Source organism: Pezoporus flaviventris, unplaced genomic scaffold, assembly GCF_033815535.1.
Source record: "Pezoporus flaviventris isolate CSIRO_AGI_PZ_B2104156 unplaced genomic scaffold, CSIRO_AGI_Pfla_v1 ptg000057l, whole genome shotgun sequence".
NCBI classification, from domain to species: domain Eukaryota; kingdom Metazoa; phylum Chordata; class Aves; order Psittaciformes; family Psittacidae; genus Pezoporus; species Pezoporus flaviventris.
This window is the reverse complement of record NW_026892605.1, coordinates 7,191,236-7,215,225: the sequence shown is the minus strand read 5'-3', so window position 1 is coordinate 7,215,225 and position 23,990 is coordinate 7,191,236. Positions and strand designations below refer to the sequence as shown.

The 23,990-nt window shown below is 40.1% G+C and overlaps 1 protein-coding gene across 1 annotated transcript in view; it reads right to left on the bottom strand.

The window, feature by feature from the left end:
• Window positions 1–23,990, bottom strand: part of ADAMTS12 (ADAM metallopeptidase with thrombospondin type 1 motif 12) — a 155,935-nt gene that overhangs the window by 85,325 nt on the left and 46,620 nt on the right. Inside the window, exon 3 of the mRNA XM_061469538.1 lies at window positions 12,836–13,010. Coding sequence (XP_061325522.1) covers window positions 12,836–13,010 — 175 coding nt within the window. The remainder of the gene's footprint in view (window positions 1–12,835; window positions 13,011–23,990) is intronic.

The following is a 23,990-nucleotide window of genomic DNA, read 5'->3' as shown; positions in this document are numbered from 1 at the left end:
CTTTGTAATTCCAGTATTTCCTTCATTCACTCTCCAACAAAGAGAACAAGAACTGATTGTAACAGATTGGGAAAAATGTGTCAAGAGGTCAAACTTCACAGTGGAATTCAGTATAGCTCCTATTTGTTATTAGCAGTTAAGGCTAGTTTAAAAAAAAAGTTGACCTCCTTAATTCACAGACTGTCTGTAGCAGTGTTTCCTAACCACTGATGATCCATGAAGCATCTGTAAGACATTAAAAAAAAACCCAGCATTTCTATACGTACCAGCAAGCCAACAAAAGAAGAGCCACAAAGGATCACTCAAACGTTAGCCCACTTTTATCTGGACATAAATGACAACTGTACGAATTCCTATTTTTATTTTCTTACCCAAATCATTTGATCCTGCAACTAAAAAAATGCTCAGAAACACTATTCTGCAAGAACAGATAGTAATGACCAGTATTCTTGACTTCCGTGAGTTAGCATTAAGAGTATTCATCAAAATGTGATTACAGCATTTATTTCTGACATTACTACAATGTTTGGTTGTTCCTACAACTCTACATTCAAGTGGTGGAAGAAGTACTGTTCTGACATATGAATACAGTCCAGATCTGCAGAAAAATTTTACGTCTGCTACTTTTGTCACCAAACGCGTAGATTCAGATCAACTGAAACTATTCACAAATTAATGTTGATACTTTAAAATCAACTGTCAAACACCATAAAAGTAAGATGCTTCACTTCAATACTTCCAAAATGAAACTTTTTTCAAAACTACGCAACCTTTTCAGCCTGAATAGTTCTGTTTATTTAAACAGGCTGAAGAACATGAAAGCTAAAAAATGCTTCATTTCACCTTAGGAAACAAAAATACTTTGTTTATGTTTGAGCAGAATGGTTTTAAACCTGAAATAACTTTGGTTTTCCTTTTGGTTTTTTGACACAACAAAATCACATTTCAGAGTGCACCCTCAACTATGTGTCATTTTTCTCTTATCAAATCCCTCTCATTTTCCAGCTTGACCAATGAACCAAAATCTTTTGAACAAAAAAAACACCCCAAGTCATACATCAGCAGTTTCAAGCAGAAATCTCTCCTGAAAACTTGCTTCCATATTTCCATAAGAAGAAGCAATTCTCATACACTTTTATTTGACTTTTCTATTTTGGAGTAAAGAGAGGCTCCACTACTGTAATACAACTGGCTTTTTCCTGCTTGATCTTCTGCTATAAAACACTGACACCTCTACCTTTCTGTAAATGTCATCCTTACGTTTCTAAGCCATCCTTGCTGGCAGAGCTCTGTAGCCTCACTGTCCCAAGAGAGATACTCTGCCGGGACACAGAGCATCCTCCACTAACTAGGTTCCTCTCCAGGTGATGTGCTCTTTGGACGTATAATGCCACTCCTGAATCTTCATGGAGCAAAACGGTACTTCATACTCACAAGTCCTCTCTGTCTCAACAAGAATTTGCCCATCAGGCTTTGCCTACTCCAGTAAGTTACATATATTCAGGGAACAAACACATTCTGGTTTTAGAACTTGTTTGCCTACTGATTCGGAGAAAACTCCAGGAACTCGCCAACAAAGTTTTAAGTTGACAAGCAGGTATTCTTTATTGCAGCACTGGGAGACATGCGGGATCACATCTCCAAGCATGTTTCTGCCAAACATCAACCAGGCTGTGATTATATTGTCCTTAAAGATTACATACAAACATGTAATGTATGTATTTAAACATACAGTACATCATATCTTTTAGAGAATGCCTCCTGTATGCATGCAAAAATGTGGTAGTGGGCTTTCGGACCCCTGGTGGTTATTTCTTCATCACTTTGTTTCAGGATGGTTGTCGTATCAGTCATATCAGTAACCACCAGGTGGTTCTGGCAAAACTTATCTTAGTAATTTTGTTTTCTCTATAGTTGCTAACAGAGCCTAACATTCTTGAGGTTACTTATTTACAACCCTATTGTTCAACCAACCCCATTCTTCAATCCACCCTATTCTTCAATCAACCCCATTCCTCACTATTAAAGTGGATGGTTCGCAGCATGGCCTCAGTATAGGCCGATGAGCATGCTATGAAACAATTCCTGATCATGGCACAGGATTGGACACAGAACCCTCTAAGTAGTCAGGATCTGGCTACTCTGTTCAAGAGGCTGGGAAAATTTAATGGATGCTCACAGACTGTTCTATGCCACTCAGCAGCATTGCCAAAGAATTCTGGATTGTTTAATTTATTAGCACAAACATGGCGTCATTATTGCTAGAACAGTGGTTGCCATGATATCTACAGTATTACAGTATGAGAGTAAATGGCAGCTCAGGACTCACAGATAAAAAATAATACAGAATACATAGGATAAGGAATACCACTGGCATCTTTTAAAGAAAATTTTTCAAGCAAAGTTGTTAAAGAGGATGTCTATTTATGTTCATCATATAAACTGCCTGCCTTTGTGGCTATTCTGTATATTTACAGTGTCGGGGTTTTGCTATGCTTTCTGGCATCGGATTAGTATTTTAAGGGTATTTTTATCATCCAGTTACTAAACTATGTTCACATTTCCAAGAAATAACAGTTTCTAGTTCAGCTTTCAAAATGTACAAATTAAACTGCGGCATGTTTCAAACAATTTCTTTCAACATGTCCATACAGAAGTCTCTGAGTGTGTACAGAGAGGCATGGGAACTGGGTAGCTTAGCTGAAACCATCCCAGTTGGCAACCCCTTAGTCTTCGGCCACCACAAAAACCTTGAGTACATTTCAAGAATACAGATTTGAATATTTTAACTTCCCCAGATGTGAAAACACATCAAGGATTCAGCTAAAAATATCTTTTAAAGACTGGATTTGAGCTCTCCAGCTATAACATGACAGTCCAATTATAAAGCTCTAGACAGAAATAGATGATTTCATGTACAAATGTATACTGGGTAAAATTTAAAAAAAAAAAAAAAAAAAAGGGTTCTAGACAGACCTTTGTCTTAGTATTTGCAGAATTCACTGGTTAAGACACTTATGACACGAAGTCATAAGTATCTAAGTTAAAATGTAGGAGCACGCATTTACTTATATATATTAATGAAGTATTCATTAACATAAACATAGGATTATTTCTTTGAGCACTGACAATGAGAATTTCCTTGTCTTATAACCAATAGTTTAAAAATTGTCTCTTAGCTGCCTTGAAATCCTGACTTATAAATCAAAACGACAGGAGAATACTAAGACAATAATCTAGATTACACTTTCCTTCTTTTGCACATCTTAACTTGGGTCTATTAACGTAGAACACAGAACCATTTTTCTGAAAACTACCAGCAGATAGCCTCTATGTCAGCCACTGACAACCTACTGTACGTGTAGGTACCACTGCGTGTGAGTACCTACTGTGTTGGTACCTACTGTGAATACCACTGCATGGGTGAAATGATATTTGCAGATTTAGCCAGAATTTTGAGAGTGACTTTTTCCTTTGATTCTGGTTTCTGATCAGAGACCGATTGACAGGGGCATTATAACCTGTTGGATGTCATGATCGCATTGATTTGCTTCCATCTTTCTCATGTATAGGGTAGAGGTTTACCAGTACCACCAGCCATAACTAACTGGACTCCCTGTGGTTCACTGCCTACAGAAAACTATGCCAGAATCCTTCAGAGATGGGAGCTACTTGGGCTCCTACACTAAAATGCCAAGAAGTTTGAGTTTTGAAATTTGCGCTCCTGTAGAAAGAGACTCAAGTAAAGCCCTATTAAAAGACTCAGCCTCTATTATTTTCTAAATGACAATCTGAGTTTTCATTTGCAGAAAATCCTTGACTCCTTTCCTCTCCAGGTAGACACTTGAGACCAGAGGAGCAATATACAGACAGGTTTGACTGAAATATGGAGCTCATACACACCATAAAACAGTATGATTAGTAATACGTTAAGGAGAGAAAAATGTCCCAAAACTGCATAATGATGGATAAAACTAAGCTACATCCATCAACAGGGGAAGGGGATGTTCAGTAATCCATACCCCAGTGTTAATGCTATCTCCACTTGGACAACTTTCAGCTTGCCTGTCAATGTGACCTGTCTGTGCTTTACAGGAAACTCCCTTCTTTCATTGCCATTCTTTCTCACTGTCCCCCCAGCAGATGACATCTCATCTCTCTCTTCTCCTTCTGTCTCCTCTGAGGAAGGCCTGTCTGACAGAAGTACCTCATGATCAGCAATGGATGCAACAGGGACACTGAAAAGAAAATACCATAAAGCAGAGTGGTTCAGTGAATATTTTACCTGGAGAATGTCAGGCAAATAATACAGAAAATGTCAGGAATGATCTGTTGTTAAAACTGCAACACCTGAAAGAAGGCTTTGATCCAAATCCAAACCTCCACAGAGATGAGGGGAATCCAGATTGGGGAGCTCAACTGACAGCAGTACAGATCAGAGAGGAATGAACTCAATTTAGCTTGTTTTAGAGCTCAGGCAGGAAGGAAACCTGCTGCTCATTCTGTCTTTGGCAAAATGGAAGGCTCAGAGTGAGGCTGTGTTTTAACTGTGTTTTAAAAGTATCTAAACTCTCTCTAAAGCTTCAACTCAAACACTGTTTTGCAGCTGGACAAAAGACCTGTTTTAAAAATCAGTACAATCAGAGACAGCACAGAACTAGAGTTTCTCTTTTGAAGAATTTAATAAAGGACATCAAGGCTTTGGAGTTCCTATTCTGCACAAACATTAATTTTGGGGCAGTGTTTCTTGAGGATGATTAAAACCATTTGAAAGAGACTTTCCCTAACTTAACAGTTTAATTTATGTGCGAAAAGATTTCATCATTAGTTATTTACAGAGGACACAAATACAGTTTTTTTCAGCTATGCTGCCTGATTACATGCTGTTTGCTGAAGTAGAAGTTGAGTATTTGCAAGAGAAGAGAAGTAGAAAGTGAAGAAGGGACAACGACAATAAAAAATAGTAACAAAAATAAGAAATAAAAAAATCAATACTCTCTTTTATGCTCTTTCTTATAGAAACCTGGACATGCAACAATAGTTCCACAAAGTCTTCAAACAAGTGCAACACTGAAGAGCATAAATAAAAGTATTTTATATACTTTTAGCACAGCAATCTTTTGACCACTTATTTTTTTGGGTTGTTTTTTGCATAAAGGTGCATGCCTTCTTCTTTCGCACAATTCCTTTCCCTAGAAAGAAAAATAATTGTGTGTAGTTCTGTGTGATCTTTAAGTGAAGTGTCCCTCCAGTCTGTTATTCACATACAGTTTTTCAGGCAGTTCAGAAACAGCACACAGTGAAGAGGTACTATTTGCAAAGATACCCTGCAACAGGTAATCTTTACATAAACACCACAAAACCACGGACAGATCTCACCCTACTAGGTGCCTTTCACAACTAATCAAATCCAGCTATCAAGTCCAGCAAGCCACTAAATCTATGCTGAGGCAGAACTTTTTTTGCAGCAACCAAATGCAAAAACCACTTCAGACGAAGACCTGTGTTAAAAATATCATCCTTCACTCCAAAAGATGCGCTCTGCAAACTGCTGTCTAGTGAAATTGCATCTACTAAACACTGTCTCAAGCAGCTCAATATTGCCAGAAATTCATTATGGGAATGGTCCCAATAAGCACCCATCACTGGTGCTAAGAACGCCATCTTTCACCATGGAGATAATCAGAAGTGCAGAGTAAGATCTGTGCACACCAGAACATGCTATTGAATAAATGTTAGTGCTATGGCCTAAGTCTAGACACAGCCGCACTTCTCCACAAAAGAGAGCTTACAGTTCTCAACAAGATGACTGAAGGAGTGCTGGATTGGAAAAAATATCTTATAACCTTCTAAGATATGCAGTTACCCTGATACCCAAATAATCATAAAGCTAAAATCTATGCTGAGAGGAGTATTACGGTCTCCTTTTAAGAATCTCTCCAAGTACAAAAAAAGCACCCAAGTTCAAGCAGCTGCTGGGATATGACGAATGAAAAACACAAGTCCAAAGCCAGGAGTGGACAAGCTGCAAGGACACTGTGTTTCATGCAGAAAAACTGTGCTCAGACACCTGCTTAAAGCAGGTCATGTATGAGGAGAGGCTGCCAGAGGTTTATCAGGGACACACAGACTTCAGAGAAACTAATAGTGAACGCTGAGCCCATATCAGCACATTAGCCCCACAGCACAAGTCCTGTACTTCTAAGAATTACAAATCTGTGATCTGCCCAGAAATAATAAGGTAACTAGCTTCTTTTTAGAAAGTTCACAGGGAGTTCAGTATGACTTAGAAATCTGGTACTAACCAGACCAAAGGCTGAACAGCTTTGCCAATACTACTCCATTAATGGGTCAGGTGTTCTAGGCAAACTTCCAAACTCCTGGAACAAAAGTGGTTTTTAATGCAGCTTAGCTTTCTGGGTTTTCTATTTCAGCTGTGGAAATAAGGTTTACAATTGTTCCAGGGTAGTGTTATCCTACAAAAGAGAAAGGGATGGCACGTAACAATTTAATTTTAAAGCTTGCTATTGCTCTCTGAATCAATACTGCAGCCATTTAACATTTACATTACCAAAGCATATGTTTACCCAACCAATGTCAATACTCAGAAAGTCCAATAGCATCCCTCACAGTTTCATAAGGAAAGCTGTAGACACAGAGCAAGAACAGAATATATTCCTCTATGACAGGTACATTGTTAGACATGCCAAACTAAATTCAGTTTGGAACCAGACTAAATGTCCTCACTCTGTGGAGTGGTTAAGCAAACTGTTTCAAAGAAGACATGGTACAGACCACAGTCTGCCCTTTAAACTGTAGGAACACAAGTGCAGTAAGCAAGCATGGTGTAGCAAACACTGTTTATTTCCAGTGGCATGAAGACTGAACAAAAAGATTCCGCTGGAAAAAAAAGTGAGGCAGATTTTTACCTCCGTATAGTTTTGATTCAAATTGTTTGGAAGATGGCGTGCCATAGAATTTTGAAATCTATTTAATCATTGAATGAGGAAAGTTCTGGTTTTGACCCTGCACTTATTAAACTGGAGAGCAAGAATTGCACATAATATAGCATTTTATTCCCTTCTCCTCTGACAATATTTCTGCTGCGTGTAACTACAGCCTAGGCAGATCCCAAGGACAGTTTGTACCAAAAGCCAAAGATAACTTATTAGAAGAGGATGAATCAACCTTTGACTATGACAGTTCTCCACTATCTACAGAAGGAGCCAGGTTCTAACACAACTCAAGGTGCTTGGCTACTCATGTAATTATAAATAGATATATTAAACATCTGTATGCTAACGAAACCTAGAATCCTTTGTATTGTGTTTGACTGGCAAGGTTTTGCTATCAGGAGGACCTACAGGGGTGGCTTCTGTGACAAGCTTCCCCCATGTCTAACAGAGACACTGCCATTTGGCTCCAAGACAGACCTGCAACTGACCAAAGCTAAGTCCATCAGCGACAGTGGTGGCACCTTGGGGATATAATGTATTTAAGGGGGAAAAGTTGCTGGGCAAAAGCAACTGCAACTGGAGAGAGGAGTGGAAATATATTATAGAAACAGCTCTGCAGACATTCAGGTCAGTCAGTGCAGGAGGGTCAGCTCCAGGAGCCAGAGCAGAGATTCCCCTGCAACCTATGGTGCAGACCATGGTGAGGCAGGCTGTGCCCTGCAGCCTATGGAGGTCTATGGTGGAGCACAGATCCACCTGCAGCATGGGGAAGACCCCACACTGGAGCAGAGGAATACCCAAAGGAGGCTGTGACCTCATTTTAAAATTTGCCCATGATGGTACTTAGAATCATAGAATGGTTTGGGTTGGAAAGGACCTTAAGATCATCTGGCTACAACCCCCCTGCCATGGGCAGGGACACCTCCCACTAAACCGTGTCACTTGAGACTCCGTCCAACCTGGCCTTGAACACCACCAGCAACTGGAGCACTCACAGCTTCCTCGGGCAACCCATTCCAGTGGCTCACCACCCCAACAGTAAAGAACTTCCTCCTTATACCCAATCAAAACTTCCCCTGTTTAAGTTTTAACCTGTGACCCCTTCTCCTATCACTACAGTCCCTAATGAAGAGTCCCTCCCCAGCATCCTTGTAGGCCCACTTCAGATACTGGAAGGCTGCTATAAGGTCTCTGTGCAGCCTTCTCGTCTCCAGGCTGAACAGCCCCAACTTTCTCAGCCTTTCTTCATACGGGAGGTGCTCCAGTCCCCTGATTACCCCTGTGGCCTCCTCTGGACTTGTTCCAACAGCTCCACGTCCTTTTGATGTTGAGGTCACCAGAACTGTACACAATACTCCAAGTGGGGTCTCACAAGAGCAGAGTAGAGGGGCAAGATCACCTCCTTACATCCTGATCAGTGATCTCTCCCTGTCATTATCTCAACCCATGAGCCTTTCGTTATCATCTTTCCTTCCCATCCAGCTGAGAAGGAAGAGTGATAGAGCAGTTTGGTGGGCACCTGGCCTCCAGCCAGGATCTACCAACCACATTCTTTTCTATTGCCTAGCAAGACTACCTGCATCTACTAATTTGTTAGAAGTAACAGGATTTTTGACAGCAACCTGAAATGAACACAGAAGTCTTCTTAAATTCAATGTCAGAGATCAGAAACAAAACATTGAAGGAGTCTTATCTCTCCAGCACAAAATCCAGAGACTTCTGGGAACAGAATGGAAAAAAAAAACAAAAATAAACAAAAAGAAAGTTAGAGTCTCCTCCTTTTGTTTTGTTTGGGGGCATGGGGAGGGGGAACATCTCTTGACACCAGTTAGTAGCAATTGATTCGTCCATTGCTAGAACAAACCAGCCATCATGTCTTTGTTTCCCAGGTACCACACCCCTGAAATGCTAGATCTCCTGCTGTCTGCACATACAGGCTTTCATGTTTTCAGTTCAATGCAGAGATTGCATCTGTTTCAGAGAGATACTCCATGTACCCCTGCAAGATGTCTGGTTTATGTTCCTGCTTTAAAACAGACATCATTCTAACTGAATGTCTCTATTCACTCTTTTTTTATGGCAAGCATCTTTTAACAGGTTACTAGAGCCTCTTTGTAGAGAGCCGAGGGATACAAGAAGAAGGTTGCTTTTCCTTGTGTATACTGAATTGATATCAGTTACTACAATTCAATGCATGAGCTGCATGAAATTATGTGGTTAAATACAGGATAAACAAATACTGGAAGACCGTCAGCATCATTCTTTGAAAGATATGGAAGTTACACAGTATGTACCAGGGTTTCTGCCACAATGTTCTTCCAAAAAAAAATGGGCAATCCTTTGAGAATAAAACAGTGTCCTGGGTGGGTTTTTTTTCCTCCCTCTTCCAAGTGGTTAAACAAAGAACTTCACTGTCAAAAGCCAAGACTAACAGTTTATACTGTACACTTGCAGACAGAAGAAATTAGGAGAATGCTCTGGCATTCTGACCACGACAGAATAAAATCCTACACTCAGGCATAACTCTTCAGAAGAACAACAGGTAACTATTGTCTGAAATAGCTTAATGGTGCTCTAGTCATCTGCTAAATTAACCATGCCACCCAGACATAATTCAAAAGACTTAAATAAAGTTTTGCAGAGATGATGGTGCTCTGCTCCTGCAGCTCACCTCACCCCTCTACTCATTTCACATGACAGCTGACCTCTGTCCCCTGCTTCCCACCCCAGGCTTACCCCATCACAGCTCCAATGCAAAATTATAATCATAAAATCATAGAATAGTTAGGGTTGGAAAGTACCTTAAGGCCATCTAGTTCCAAATCCAAATGCAAAATTTTAAATTATAAGGTTTATAACTGCAGACAACGAGTTGAAGGTCCATGTACAATCTAAACTAATCCCAACTTCTGAATTCATCTATCAAATCTTTTCAAAGCCAAAATGAGGGTAAAGTACATGACAACTTCTGTTCATTGAAAGCTCCAATGAAGTATTCTCAGAAATCTATCTTAATACCCTAAACCAATTTATACAGCCTACTGCAGCAATCACTGAATTGCAGTCTGAATAAACTCAATTACCCTCCTCTACTAAGCAAAGAGCAAACTGACCACCTCATCAGTCCAAGAAAAAGATGCCCATCTATTTTTATCATAACAGTCCCATTTGTCCTTAGTGAAGAAAGGCTTTGTTACATAACAGCATTTTCATTCACAAACTTCGCAAAATTTCTCCATTTTGCAGCTCACAAACAAATGTAAGACTGCATGAAATCAAAGAAATGGGAGGGGATCTTTTCTTATTCTGTAGAAGGGAGGACAGTTCCTTCTCTCTTGCATTACAACTTGGGGCACAGTCAAGTTTTTAAGATTACCTGTTGAGAAAACCAAAACAAATCCCCCTCGTTTCCTCTCCTACAGATATAAATGATTTGAGAAATTATTTATAAAGCTCTGGGACATTTTTCATTTAGCATTTTTGCTATTTCTCACAGAGATTTCAAGTGATAAAGTAAGACAACAGCATGCAATGTACAGTATCATAATGCTATCTACAAGTTTAGCACTCAGATTTGAATGCAGCTGAGTCATCTGGCAGTTGTCTAAGCAGCAGTGGAAGTGTACAACACAAACCTAAGTTATAATTTGCATCATTTATCACAGTAATTTGTCTTCAGATACCTAAAACTGCTAAAGATATTGCAAATTATAAACTAATATAATCACTGCAGAAGTACAGGAATGTAACTGATGCTAAGTATGCAGATGAGATGGATGATAGGTTGAAGCCTGGAGATTCATGAGGTTGTTGCCACAGTAAAAGTCATGAACACACTGTTCAGGACTTCTTCCAAGAGGTGACATGGTCCTTACATTAAAAAAAAAAACAACAAAAAAAAACACCTTAAAAAAGGTGACACAGGAGGTCAGCATACTCTACCTATCCCTCCCACACTAATTCCTCTGTTTTGACTTTGCCCATACAATTGTTCTTTATATTCTTTAACTGACAGGTTAGTTCTGACTAAAAGATTACTATTACCACTACCCAACTTTGTGTGACGACTTGAAAGCATCCAAGCAAAACTCAGCACCACTTTTTTTGCCTGGGTACACAAAAGGTTTCCCAAGCATAAGTCTTGTAAGTCTTAACTGTCTTAAGTTTAAAAAACAAACAGAATCAGAGCCCAAATAAACAAAAGTATACAGTCCATATGACCAAACTTGGCCCCTAAATTAAAATACTTGATTCTGAAAACCAGTTGCTACAAGAGATATGGCAGGCAACTCTTCATCAGTTAAACCCCATCCCAGTGAGGACAAAGTTAGGGCTGAGAATACAAACTGGTCATGATATTTAATTCATAAAACATAATTCCTTTCTACAACTGAATGTGAACTGTAAACTGAAATCATTTTGCTTTAAAGTGATCCCAAAAGACATTACTCTGGGACATCTGTGATATTGCGTGGGCGTGCTAGGCTTCTGGTATCAAATTTTATAGCACGAAGTGCAAAGGTCTTGAAAAGAGTCAACTTGCCCGCTTTAAAATTTATTTATGCACCAACTATTCCCCAAAGCCCATACAATAAATATATTTAACACAGAAAGCAAGAATTGGGTCACTTTCCTTTTTTGTTCTGTATTTCACTTCTAACAAGAGCAATTGCCGTGACAACGTATAGAGCAAACAGGAGATGAGGCTGATGTCTTTCTTTTTCCTAACCTTGTTGAAGAGCTGGCTACAACAGAAGTGAGATAACAGAACATACCATACAAATTAAAAGTTAGGCCTTTAGAGGAACCAATGATCATTATATCCTGTCACATGAAATTTAGTGGAGCTGACTTCTTGTTTGCTTCTGTAATTTATCAATTCATATTACACAATAAAACATATTTCACAGTAAAACTTCAGCAGTAGTCGTGACTAAGGATTAAAAAGTCCTGCATTCCTCTTCTTCCAGCCCCTTGAAAAGATCCAGCTACTCTAACCATTAACCTGTGAAAGACAGAAAACCACCCCTAGATATTCTACATCTCTATTTGTACATAACTTGGGGCTTACATCATTTAGGTTATTATTCATCAGAGCTACCAATACTGTACCTTTTCTAAAGTTTGGTGCAGACTCAGCTTGAAGGCCTCCAACATCAGAGAACCAACGGAAGCGCTAAGTTTTGGTATGAAGTCAATTAAGGAAAATATTTTAATAAATAAAGTTACTAACTCTGTAATTTCAAGATGGCAGCTACCCTCTAGATATAATCTGCCTTTCCAGGATAGTTTATTAGTTTATTTTCCCAAAAGACACAATGCTGAGTAGTACTGCACCAATATTGAAGTTATTTTTACTTCTACAAAAAACACATTGTTGTTTATTCCCTGCACTCCACTTTCAGAACCACCAAATAAATGTCTTTAAATATTCTGGTAACTATCACAGAGAATTTAGAAATCCTAAACTTAAACCATGGATTAGAGGAGGAGTACTTTACGTTGAGATCATGCAGCATCTGCATGGAGTGAGAACTGTTTTGTGAAAAAATAATGATTGCAATTCTTGTCATCCCAGAAATAGTCAAGAATTCAAGTCAAATTTACCAACCAGTTATGATTGCAGAACAAACGGTCGGGGTAGAAAGGATCAAAGTGTGAAAAACATATCCCAGCTGTAAAGGGGATTGAAGTTTTCAGAAAAGAACCTATATTAGTCACGCCCGATGTGTTTTGACTGAAATTCTCTCATGCTACATAATTTCTTTTTACAGAATTTTAAAAAGCCTGGCACAAGGAAAGGCACACAACACTGGAAAATATAAGCTGCTTTAAAAGATGCAGAAAGCAAACAGGGAGAAATCCAGCAATATTTGTACCATTCAATCCACATGCTTGTTGTTTTTCCATTGGGATCACCCGTCTTCTCCTTAAAGCATTTTGAAGGATATTTGCACCATAGACAATATGGGGATAAGGTGTCCCCTCCTTCTGTGGATGCTTTTTAATGGGCTCAATGAAGTAATCCCCGTGGGGCAGATGGAAATATCCAGTCTGAAAATAAATACAAAAGAGTTAATCTCGACTATAAAGGACTGGAAATCACAAACAAAACAGATTCTTTTCATATCACCTTCCCTGACTTTTTCTCATAAGCCAGTCATTATACTGCAGAAATATGTAAACAACAGGTTTTCAGCCATTATTTTGCTGCATACATCAAGGTTGCTTTGCACCTTAAAAGGCAAAACAGTCCAAAGGGGAATAGAGAAAATATTACTTCCTAATAATCTGAGATCCTGTATACTGAGACAGATTTGTGTAAAGCCACTGGAAGGTCAAAAGTCAATTTGTCAAACATGATACATTCGAAAGAGTTGCATCTTCTTCTTCTGCTGGTTTGCATCCATTCCCCAGAGAACAAGCCTTGAAAGGAAGCTGTTTCGTAAGTGCAAAGTGTAATTCTTCTCCTAGCTGCAATTCCACAGTCAGACTACACAACCTGTCAGATGGGCTGGACTGTGTGGTCCACTCTTGACTCACACTACAAATCCCTTTGGGCAGGCTTTCAGGGAATGAATGAGTTGCTCTCCATGAATTATGCTTGGAGAAGATTCTCCTGGAAGGCATGCTAAGGCACATGAAAAACAACAAGGTGCTTGGTGACAGCCAGCATGGCTTCACTAAGGGGAAATCCTGCCTGACCAATTTGGTGGCCTTCTATGGTGGGGCTACGGAACTGATGGACGGGTAGAGCAGCTGATGTCATCTACCTGGACTTGTGTAAAGCGTTCGACACTGTCCCACACGACATCCTTGTCTCTAAATTGGAGAGACATCAATTTGATGGATGGACCACTCGGTGGATAAAGAACTGGCTGGATGGCTGCGCAAAAAAGAGCTGTGGTCAATGGCTCAATGTCCAGCTGGAGACCAGTAATGAGTGGCGTCCCTCAGGGATCAGTGTTGGGACCGGTCTTGTGCAACATCTTTGTTGCTGACATGGACAGTGGGATTGAGTGCGCCCTCAGCAAGTTTGCCGATGACACCAAGCTGTGTGGTTCGGTTGATACGCTGGAGGGAAGGAATGCCATCCAGAGGGACCTTGACATGCTTGTGAGGTGGCCTGATGCCAACCTCATGAAGTTTAACCATGCCAAGTGCAAGGTCCTACACTTAGGTCGGAGCAATCCCTGGCACAGCTACAGGTTGGGCAGAGAAGAGATTCAGGGCAGCCCTGTGGAGAAGGACTTGGGGGTGTTGGTGGATGAGAAAATGAACACGAGCCAGCTTCAGTGTGCGTTTGCAGCCCAGAAAGCCAACTGTATCCTGGGCTGCATCAAAAGGAGCGTTACCAGCAGGTCGAAGGAGGTGATCCTGCCCCTCTACTCTGCTCTTGTGAGACCTCACTTGGAGTATTGTGTGCAGTTCTGGTGTCCTCAACATAAAAAGGACATGGAACTGTTGGAACAAATCCAGAGAAGGGCCACGAGGATGATCAGGGGACTGGAGCACCTCCCGTATGAAGACAGGCTGAGGAAGTTGGGGCTTGAGAAGAGAAGCTGGAGAACTCATAGCAGCCTTCCAGTAGCCTCTCCCATGCTGGGGAGGGACTCTTCATTAGGGACTGTCGTGACAGGAGAAGGGGTCACGGGATAAAACTTAAACAAGGGAAGTTTAGATTGGATATAAGGAGCAAATTCTTTACTGTAAGGGTGGTGAGGCACTGGAATGGGTTGCCCAGGGAAGTTGCGAATGCTCCATCCCTGGCGGTGTTCAAGGCCAGGTTGGACAGAGCCTTTGGTGTCATGGTTTAGTGGGAGGTGTCCCTGCCCATGGCAGGGGGGTTGGAACTAGATGATCTTAAGGTCCTTTCCAACCCCAAGTATTCTATGATTCTATGATTCTGAAAGTCTGGTTATTTGACCTTCTTTTTTTTGTTGTTGTTTTTTAACTCAGCTAGAACCAGTAAGAAGTATCTATCTTCACTGCAGACCCTGATTTTACACAGCAGGCTGATTAGTCACTGGACTATAGTGTCAAAAGCTGCATCTGTAAGAAGAAAGGCCGGGTGATCATGTAAAAAATTAAGTCTATCAATAGTTATCTCATTTCCCAAGCTCTTCCAGCAATGCCTGCATGTTAAAATCCAGCTCTCCATCCACTAGACCACGTTGCTTCAAGCTCTGTCCAATCTGGCCTTGAACACTGCCAGGGATGGGGCAGCCACAGCTTCTCTGGGCAACCTGTGCCAGTCTCACCATCCTCACAATGGATTTTTTTTTACCAGTATCTAATCTAAATCTCCCCTCTGTCAGTTTAAAGCCTATCCCTCTTTGTCCTATCCCTATATGCCCTTCTAAAAGTCCTTCTCAGGTTTCTTGTAGGCCCTCTTTAGAAATTTGAAGACTGTTAAAAGGTCTCCCTGTAGCCTTCTGTTTATTGCTGTGCTGCATAGGCTTCTTTATTTTGATAGATAACTGAATAGGCACAGAAACACTGTTAGCAACACTGTTCTTCTCTGTGTTGTAATTACCACCTTTCTGCTTGTCTTCTCTTTATTACATGAAGCAAGGTCCTCCTGTACTTCATGCAGAAGAAGTGGACATTTTTCACATCCCCTAATTTCTGGAAAAGGCCACGTCTGTGGGTCACATATCCCCTGAAGAAAGCTGCCTTGGGCATGTGTAACTTCAGTATGATAGCTTTAACATTTGTTCTTTAAAAAGGGTTGATAAGAGCCAGAACTTTCATACTTGTTGGTTACAGACTGCTGAATCTTGGGAAGTTAAAGGCTGCTCCCAAACTTGACATACAAACTGAAGTCACTGTAGAGCATGAAGAAATTTGAAAGCCTATTTTACCATGGAGAAACTTCAGGTTTTGCAGGACACTGCCGGTTCACAGTTCAACTTGCCACAACAGCTCCTGACACCTTGGGGCTATCAGAAAATCTCTGCTTATTGAAAAGCAACTAAATCCATAGAGTAGCAAAACTAAGCTAGAAGCAGAACTGCCAGCACAGAATAAAACAGGAAGAAGCCTAGGTTTATTTTCAACAACAGTAGGTCCCCAGAACCAGCTGATGGGATGGCACTGAAAAAGAGGTCAACTGTACCAAACAGCCCACTGATTGAGCATCTCTGAACTACAGGCACACAGCTTGTTGCAGTTTCTCTGTTTTTAGATCTGACCTTACAGTGACCAATGAAAAACAGTTTTAACTACAGCCTAAGAAGTGGTTCGTTGGACAAGAAGGTTCTTTCTTTTACTCCTCTTGCTTCCTGCAAATATCAGTATTGTGATTTCAAGGCTAAAAGTTGGCAGGCTGGTGATCCGCATCAAATTCTTGGCTTAACGCAACAAAATATTTGGGAACAAGGTATCCTTGCCTCTTTCCCATCCCCACCTACTTATTCCTGCCATGAAATTATGGCCATGAGTCCCTCCACAGTGCAGTCTGAGGAGGGAGGAAAAAGGAGCAAGAGTACATTGAGCCCATATTCCCTCTAAACTCATGATAACATGATCCGGACATCTTGACTTAACTTATGCAACAGAGCTGTCACTCACTATGAGACTGAACAGACATTTAGCACTTGGTAATTCTCACTGAAAAAACAACTTATAAAGCACCACTGTTGTACTAAACTTTCTCCTGTTTTCAGTCTACAGACTAAAGCTCAGCTCTACTCGCACTATTTAAAAAGCCTGCAAAGAAAAGGCTGGTGTGCTACTGTTCTTATTCAAAAGATCCATCAGAACAGTTTCGAAGTACTATGCTTGTAGGTATGGTGGCAGATTGCAATTCTTAACAAAAAGGAATTGCTCCACGTTCTCATGGATCCTAAATTCTAGTAGTGACAGAATTTGTTTAAATCAAACTTCCTACTTTGTCTGTAACAAATTCCCCAATAAAGCAAGATATTCATAAGTAATCTTTCCTTTCACTTGAACTTTTTGCTTTAGGAATTTCTGAAAGAGTCTGAAATATGGATGAAACAACCATCACTGCAATAAAAAAATAAGACAAATGCCATTATATCCTACACAGCATTTAAGAGCTATCTACACTCTCCCCAGGAAAGAGAGCTGCCCTGATGTGTTGTGGTCCCTGCTACCTGACAGAGAGAGAATTATTGTAAACAGGCCAGATTTTCTCTCTCTGAAGGGTCAGTCAGTGTGTTACCAAAGCAACAGACTACCCCCTCTTCCCTGACTGTTTCAACATACGGCTATTCTCTATCCATGCTGCTAGCCTGAAATCAAAACACACCTTATGTGTCTTGGAACTGTAGTTCTCATAGTGCTACAGCACGCAGAAAAAGTGAGCTGGAAGAGAAGATGGAAACAGAAAAAGTACAATGATCTGAACAGATTCTGTGGTCTATATTGCTGCTCTCAGCCACCAGTCAGAGAGGAGATTAGGGTTCTTGAGACCAGCATCTGAAATACAGTTCTGTCAGTGCGGTACAGAAATGTTTCATGTCTTGTGTTATTAGGGAGGCTCAGGAACTGTAAACATTTCTGCAGACCTTTCTGCATACACATATTACACTTGTGAATGAAAAAGTAACTGAAGAGTGACACCAAAAATGTGTATTACTCCATCTCCTCTGAAAATCTGTAAAACATACATGCTCCACATTACCTGCTAGTGGCTTCACTGTATGCCTAAACTTAGAGATGAGAAGAAAACACAACGGTAGATCATGTAAAAGATCAGCTCTGGAACCTGCCTCAAAACTTTTCCCTAAATATAGTACCATGGTTTTGAACGTCAGAAAACATCCGGCAGTTCCACTTTTGCACTACAACAAGAAGAGGAGCTAATACCCTCCAAGAGACAATTTCTTCTCATGGCTATTGCCAGAAGTAACTAGAAGGTTGAGTTAGGCAATTGTATGTCTTCTAAATCAAAATCCTAATCAAAATCCAAAAGCTTTGTTTATCCTGAAATTATTATTTTTTTGATTGGCTGTCAGGTAGAAACCACGATTTTCATTCCTGTTCAGAATCATCAAGAAAAGCGCACACAATTAAGTTCTAAACAATAAAAAAAAATCTGAAAATCCATCAATTACATGATCTACCAGTTGGAAGTATAAACATCCTGTATATTATCAATAATGCATAAAATTATCGTGATTTTAACCATGAGAAACATGATTCTCTCAGAAATAGTCCATTACTGTAAAAAAAGAAGTATTTTATATTTAAAATCCTAAACTACTGGAGGAAATAATATGTTTTTATTAATTCAATTTGCTGCTCTTGTAAAGTGTTATAGAGATACCTGTGTAAATTTATAAGTAAAGTCAATTAAGGACATCAGAGTGGAAAATGCACTGTGCACACCAGTGCTGCTTGGGAATAAATGACTGTAAACATCTGCTTCCAGCACACAGATGTACTTTCCGCCAGTTTCCAGAGACTCCCAGCACTTACTGAACTCATGCTTTCTACTTGTGCTTTCATCCTGCACAGGCTATACACCAAGAATGAAATGCTGAGAACAAATGACCACCAACCTTCACGTTAAACTTACTTCAAAGCACTCAGAACCAGCCAAATTCCCTTTGCTGATTAAGTACTTCTTTAGTTTTGCTCTCTGTATCTGTTCTTGTATGACTCATATATATCATAGCAAGAATTTTTCATTTAAATTCCATCAGATTTCATGCTATGTATGTATACATACAATACAGGCTTTTTGGTCCTTTTTAGCAGTTTGTAGTATCATCTACTTTTGAGTGCATTCACACGGCCTCAGAATGCACAAAGGAGCACCCTTATGAAAGCCCATCAGAAATAAGCCAGCCTTATTTACACTCATTACACTTTAGTTTCCACCACAAAAAAAAAAAAAATGACTGCAGCCAAGTTTCCCTCATTTAAACCTCTTTATGAAAAGCTACCATATAAAATAGTAATAGAAATGGCCAGAAAATAGAGGATGAGGTGGGAGTGTGTGTGATGTGGGGTGGGATGTCTGTGTTTGTTTCCCTGGATGCCTACAGAAGAAAATCTAAGAATCTACCACAGATATTTTTTCTTTTTTAATTGTTTCTGTCCCCTCCTTCTGTTTTTCCTTTTCATCCCCAAAATTCTGACATATTTTGGCTGGTAATGTTTCCCAGGGTGTATTTGGAAGTGCTGCTACATTACTTAATAGGATTTTTAGTTCAAGCGCCTCATTATGTTGACACAAAGAGCCCTGGACATGTTGCATCTCCCCCACTTGCATGTCACTTGGACACTTGTGATCCTGATCCCAGGACACTTCTGAATCAAAGTTTTCAACCAATTTTTTTTAATTTTCTGTAGAAATCTGCATTTTTCCAGGGGAAAGCAGATTTTTTTCCACGTATTTCTTTCGGGCAAAAGTTCAGAGGTTTTGTCAAAATGTATTTCCTGGCAGAATTTTTCCAATAAATTCCATGTGGGGAGCTGACACTGAATCCTGTGGGAAGGGAAAAGAGCAGCTTCAGCCTTGGCTAAGGTTTTGCAATTGCAATGTTATCCCAGACAGGAGGGGCTGGAATTAGTGGGTGTATGTCAGGAGAAAAAGGGATGGGAAAAAACAACAATTTGCAGTCTAAAGCTATATAACTGAGTATGTTGACAATAATGCCAAAAAACAGCATCTGTAGTGAGAACAGTGTGTAACTTACTGAAAGCAGTATTTCTGACAATAGGGTAGTGATGGGACTCTGAAAACACAGTGAGTTTTTCCAAGCGATATGAAACAAAAATAAGACAAGATGCTGAGCTTGCCTTAAAGTAATTTGTTCCAGCTGCTTATTACAACTGTAACGCAGGTAAGAGAAATTCAGTAGGAATAAAAGAATTTTCTAATTAGAGAAAAAATTGTGCTGTAGGAAACACGCATCACCAGAGACCTTCAGCTGCAAACAATCAAAACTGAAGTAAATTATCTGTAAATATTACACATGCTAAGTTTATTTTCTTTTTTCAGCTTATGACTTAATTATGTCATTTTTTTCCCCAAGAATCTTTCTCTTCGGGTTACCATCTGTTCATATCTCAGCCACAACACAGACCCAGTGACTTGAGCATCCAGATGAGATCTTCACCTACGTCCTCACCTCATGCTACAAAGAATAGACCTGCCATACCATTGGTCAGGCAGAAAGAGGAGGTTGATTTTTCAGGTACTGAGAAATTTGACAGAAGACTTTTATGAACAACACCCACAGAAAAGGACAACACTTTAGCTCTTACAAAGTTCTACGGAAAAAAAAAAAAAGGCTTTTAGCAGGATTTGGTGAAAAAGATGCTGTTAAGACTGGAACACAGCCTTCTAGTTTAACATAGCTCTGGTCCAAAATTGAACTAGCTTATTTTTAAGATGACAAGATAAGTAACAAGAATATAATACTATCATATTAAGAGATTTTATATTCTTTTGTCATGCTTGCAAACTCATATATTTTAGAAGCTGCTAAAAAAATGACCTGAAGAGTCAAAAACATGCAGTTAAGTGCTCCACACTGCAGGCTCAAAGTTCAGACACATGCAGTTAAGTGCTCCACACTGCAGGCTCAAAGTTCAGACACAAAGGACAAGGGAAAAAAATATCAGTGCAAAGACAAATTCACAACAAGGCGGACTTCTGTAGAAGAAAATAAAGTATCAAAAGAGAAAGAAGTGCCTGATATCCTCCAGCTCCTAACAGTCAGACATCAGTCCGGCATACTCTGGCTGGGGACACATCCTCAGCAAAGGAGGAAAGTCAAGTTTCTATGGTCATGTCAATCAGTTACCACTCAGTTACAGTACATGATCACTCAGCTGAAACACTTCACACAGAATCACTACTCTGGGTTATGGCATCAGCTTGCTGGTGACCACAAGAAACTTCATTTCTTCTTTTCACTGCACTTGAGCAGGACAGACTCATTCTCCTTCCCACAGTTCAGTGGAGATGGGGACTTGGATGAATGGTATTTAAGATACATTTTAAGAAGCTAAGGCATTACAAATCCACCTTTTATAAAAATGGTTAAGAGAAGCGAACAGTCCAAATCCTGTGTGTATTTGCTCCTCTGCTGTGCCACAGAAAGAGTTCATCAAGTAATACTGATAGCCAGGAATAATTTCTATGGACCTCCAACTCACTGTGGGCTTTGCATCTCTTACAGAGCTGAAGCAGCCTGTCTAGGTTCATTTATGCTTGCGGAAATTATCTGTGAAATTATTCTCCTGTGGGGATTTGAGCGCACTCACAAGAAAAACTACAACTTGAAACGGAATCTTAAAACACATCTTTGTTAGTACTTCAGGTCCTGGTGTCCTCCATTATCAGTCTTAACTTTCCACTGTAAACATTTATGACTTCTGCCAACTATTTTCTGACTATCCTTAGAAGAAACATTCCAAGTGTCTTGTTCATATATTCCCTTGTACGTACCCTGCTGGCTGCGGCTATATATATGCATGGTAAGCCTCCAGCAGGGAGACTGCATGGCACAACTAACTCTTAATTCATTAACTCAAACACAGTTTGAACCCTTATTCTACTTACCAGTGCGATTTCCACACTGCAGCTGAGAGACAGACTACCAAGAGCTCAGAAGCCCAGAGCACTCCTGAGAGAGACCTGGGGCTCCTTTTGTATTTCCTTGTCACTCAATGGCCAACAAGTCTGTTGTACCATCCGCACAGCAAGGTACATCATTCCTGGACATAAAGTACACCCAGAAGATTTTCCTACTGCAAAAATCAGCTAGGTCAAATGGGGTTCTCCATCAAGCAAGGAGTATGAAAAGAAGACAACATAGCCCAAGCTTTAGCTCAGGGTGAATTTAACAGCAGGTTAAAGATAAATTAAAAATCAATAAACTTTGCTATCAAACCTGAAGGACACTCTTTGGTAAAAACACAGAATTTTTCAGTCTTTGACTCTTCCTCTTATCCATGATTTCTCCAGAAAAAACACTGTTTCTCCAGGTGCAAGAGGCTTACTTTGACTCACAGGAGGGTGAGAATAGTATGTTTTGATTTCATTTGGCATCCAAAAATGACTTGGCAAGGGTGTCTGCTCTAAGACAAGGCAAAAAGTTTGTCCAGTTCCTCAAAAAATGACCTTTAGGTTGGGAGAGTAGGAAAAAGCAACAGCTGTTTTATTCCTGGAAAATACTCTTGGAACATTTAAGTCATATTTTTCTAATTAAACTTGGTCAGAAATCACTGTATCCAAGGTGCTTACATTGTACAAATAGGGTTTTTTTTTCATCTCATTAATATCAGAACAGCCTCTCATGAAAATGAAAATAAACACTTTAAAAATGGTTTGTACTACACAGAATTTGAAATCCCCTCTGAGACTTTCAATGGCAGGATGAGATATTCTGAACCTTTGATTTGGAAGCCTGTAAACTTTTATAGCTTGCAAAGCAGATCAAATTTGATGATTTAAAGCCTGTGTAATGTTGAAGAGTAAAGATTCAAACACCAGCTGGGTAAGAGGTTCCTTACCTAAACTGTACTTTCTATTAACAATAAGACCCAAGCAAGAGGATTCACAAAACAGACATGTTTTCTATTCCTGGAGACAGAAAGCACTATGGCTGTTTTGGCTTCCTGCTCACTTATATTCTAAAACTAATTTCAAGCTAGTAAGCATGACAATGTTAATACTGCAGAGCTCAAATTTTATTAGAGAATAACTAAATGCAAATATTAGCTCAAATGACAAGCGGCACTGTTTCTATTGACAAGTATTGTCTGTATTATTGTGACCCACAGGAACCCTAATCAAAAGCCAGAAAAGCAGAGATACAAATGATGACAGCTGACACAATATGTGCATATAGATGTAAGAAAGCACGATTATCCCATTTTCCAGTAGATGGAAGCCTGGCAGGAGCTTTACTTTCCTCAGGAGCAAAGCAAGAGAAGGTGACAGCCCAATTGCTTCCAGTTCACAGAAATTATTTTGCTTGAAGACACATAAGTCTATGAGGAGAAGCAACATCAGACTGGACTACATCCCACCTTGCTGATGCTATTCTCCCAGTTTCATTCCATGCAGCCCAAAAGCAGGCAGAGATGTCAAAAGCAAACAGCATGGTTTAAGTCTACAGTTGTGATCATAGGTGTGTGGGGAGGAAAGCTTCTGCCTCTCTTTTCTCCAAACTCATGAAGCCTCTGTCTGCACAGCACAGCTGGAACTTATGAATGAATTTCAGCACGCCTAGGAAGGGTCATTCACCACTTATGAAAGTGTCACATCAAGGTGACCTAGAAGGCAACCCATACTAATGCCTTCAGTCTCTTCTTCACTTATCATTTATGCTTCCAAAGCCTTTTTAAATGGTTGGTATCCACATACCAAAGGATTACGTCCGAGCACCACTGTGACATTGAGCTTTAGCTCAGTGCCTACAGGAGGGATCGTGGCTTCTGCTCAAGAACTGCAGCCTGAAACACACTGTCCTTGTTTCCACAGGTGCTATGAGAACACAGCTGCTCTGTTTGCTCTGCACAGCCTTCCAAAGGCTGTGAGCCGTGCTCAAGCTGCAGCTTGCTGTGCTATCACAGGGGAGGAGTGAAGGAGGAAGGCACTTGTCAAAATCAAATATCTTATAAAACAGGTAAATTCAGTCCTCAATTGAGGGCAGCTGTGGCACATTAGGGTATCAGTGTCAAGAGATGCACTACACGGGAAAGGTTATTTTGCATCACAATCAGTGCCTTGAAATGGATTGAGAGTAATAAATAGGATGTGGAAGGAAAGAAGAGAAGAAACTAAATGAAACTATAAGAACTAAGTTCAGCTGAGTCCCAGAACTTGGTGGATGAAGTCCAGTCTCTAGCACAGCTGATGTTCAGCACATGGCAATCTGGGAACCAGCTGCTGGTAACTGGCAATCACTGCAGAAGTGTTGAACTCCTACTGGCCTGAGGCAAATCACATGCCACTCACCTGACTTTCCCTGTTATTTCAGTCTGCCTGAGAAAGGAGAAGGAAGTGATTTTATGACTGCATCTGGCATACCACCATAAATG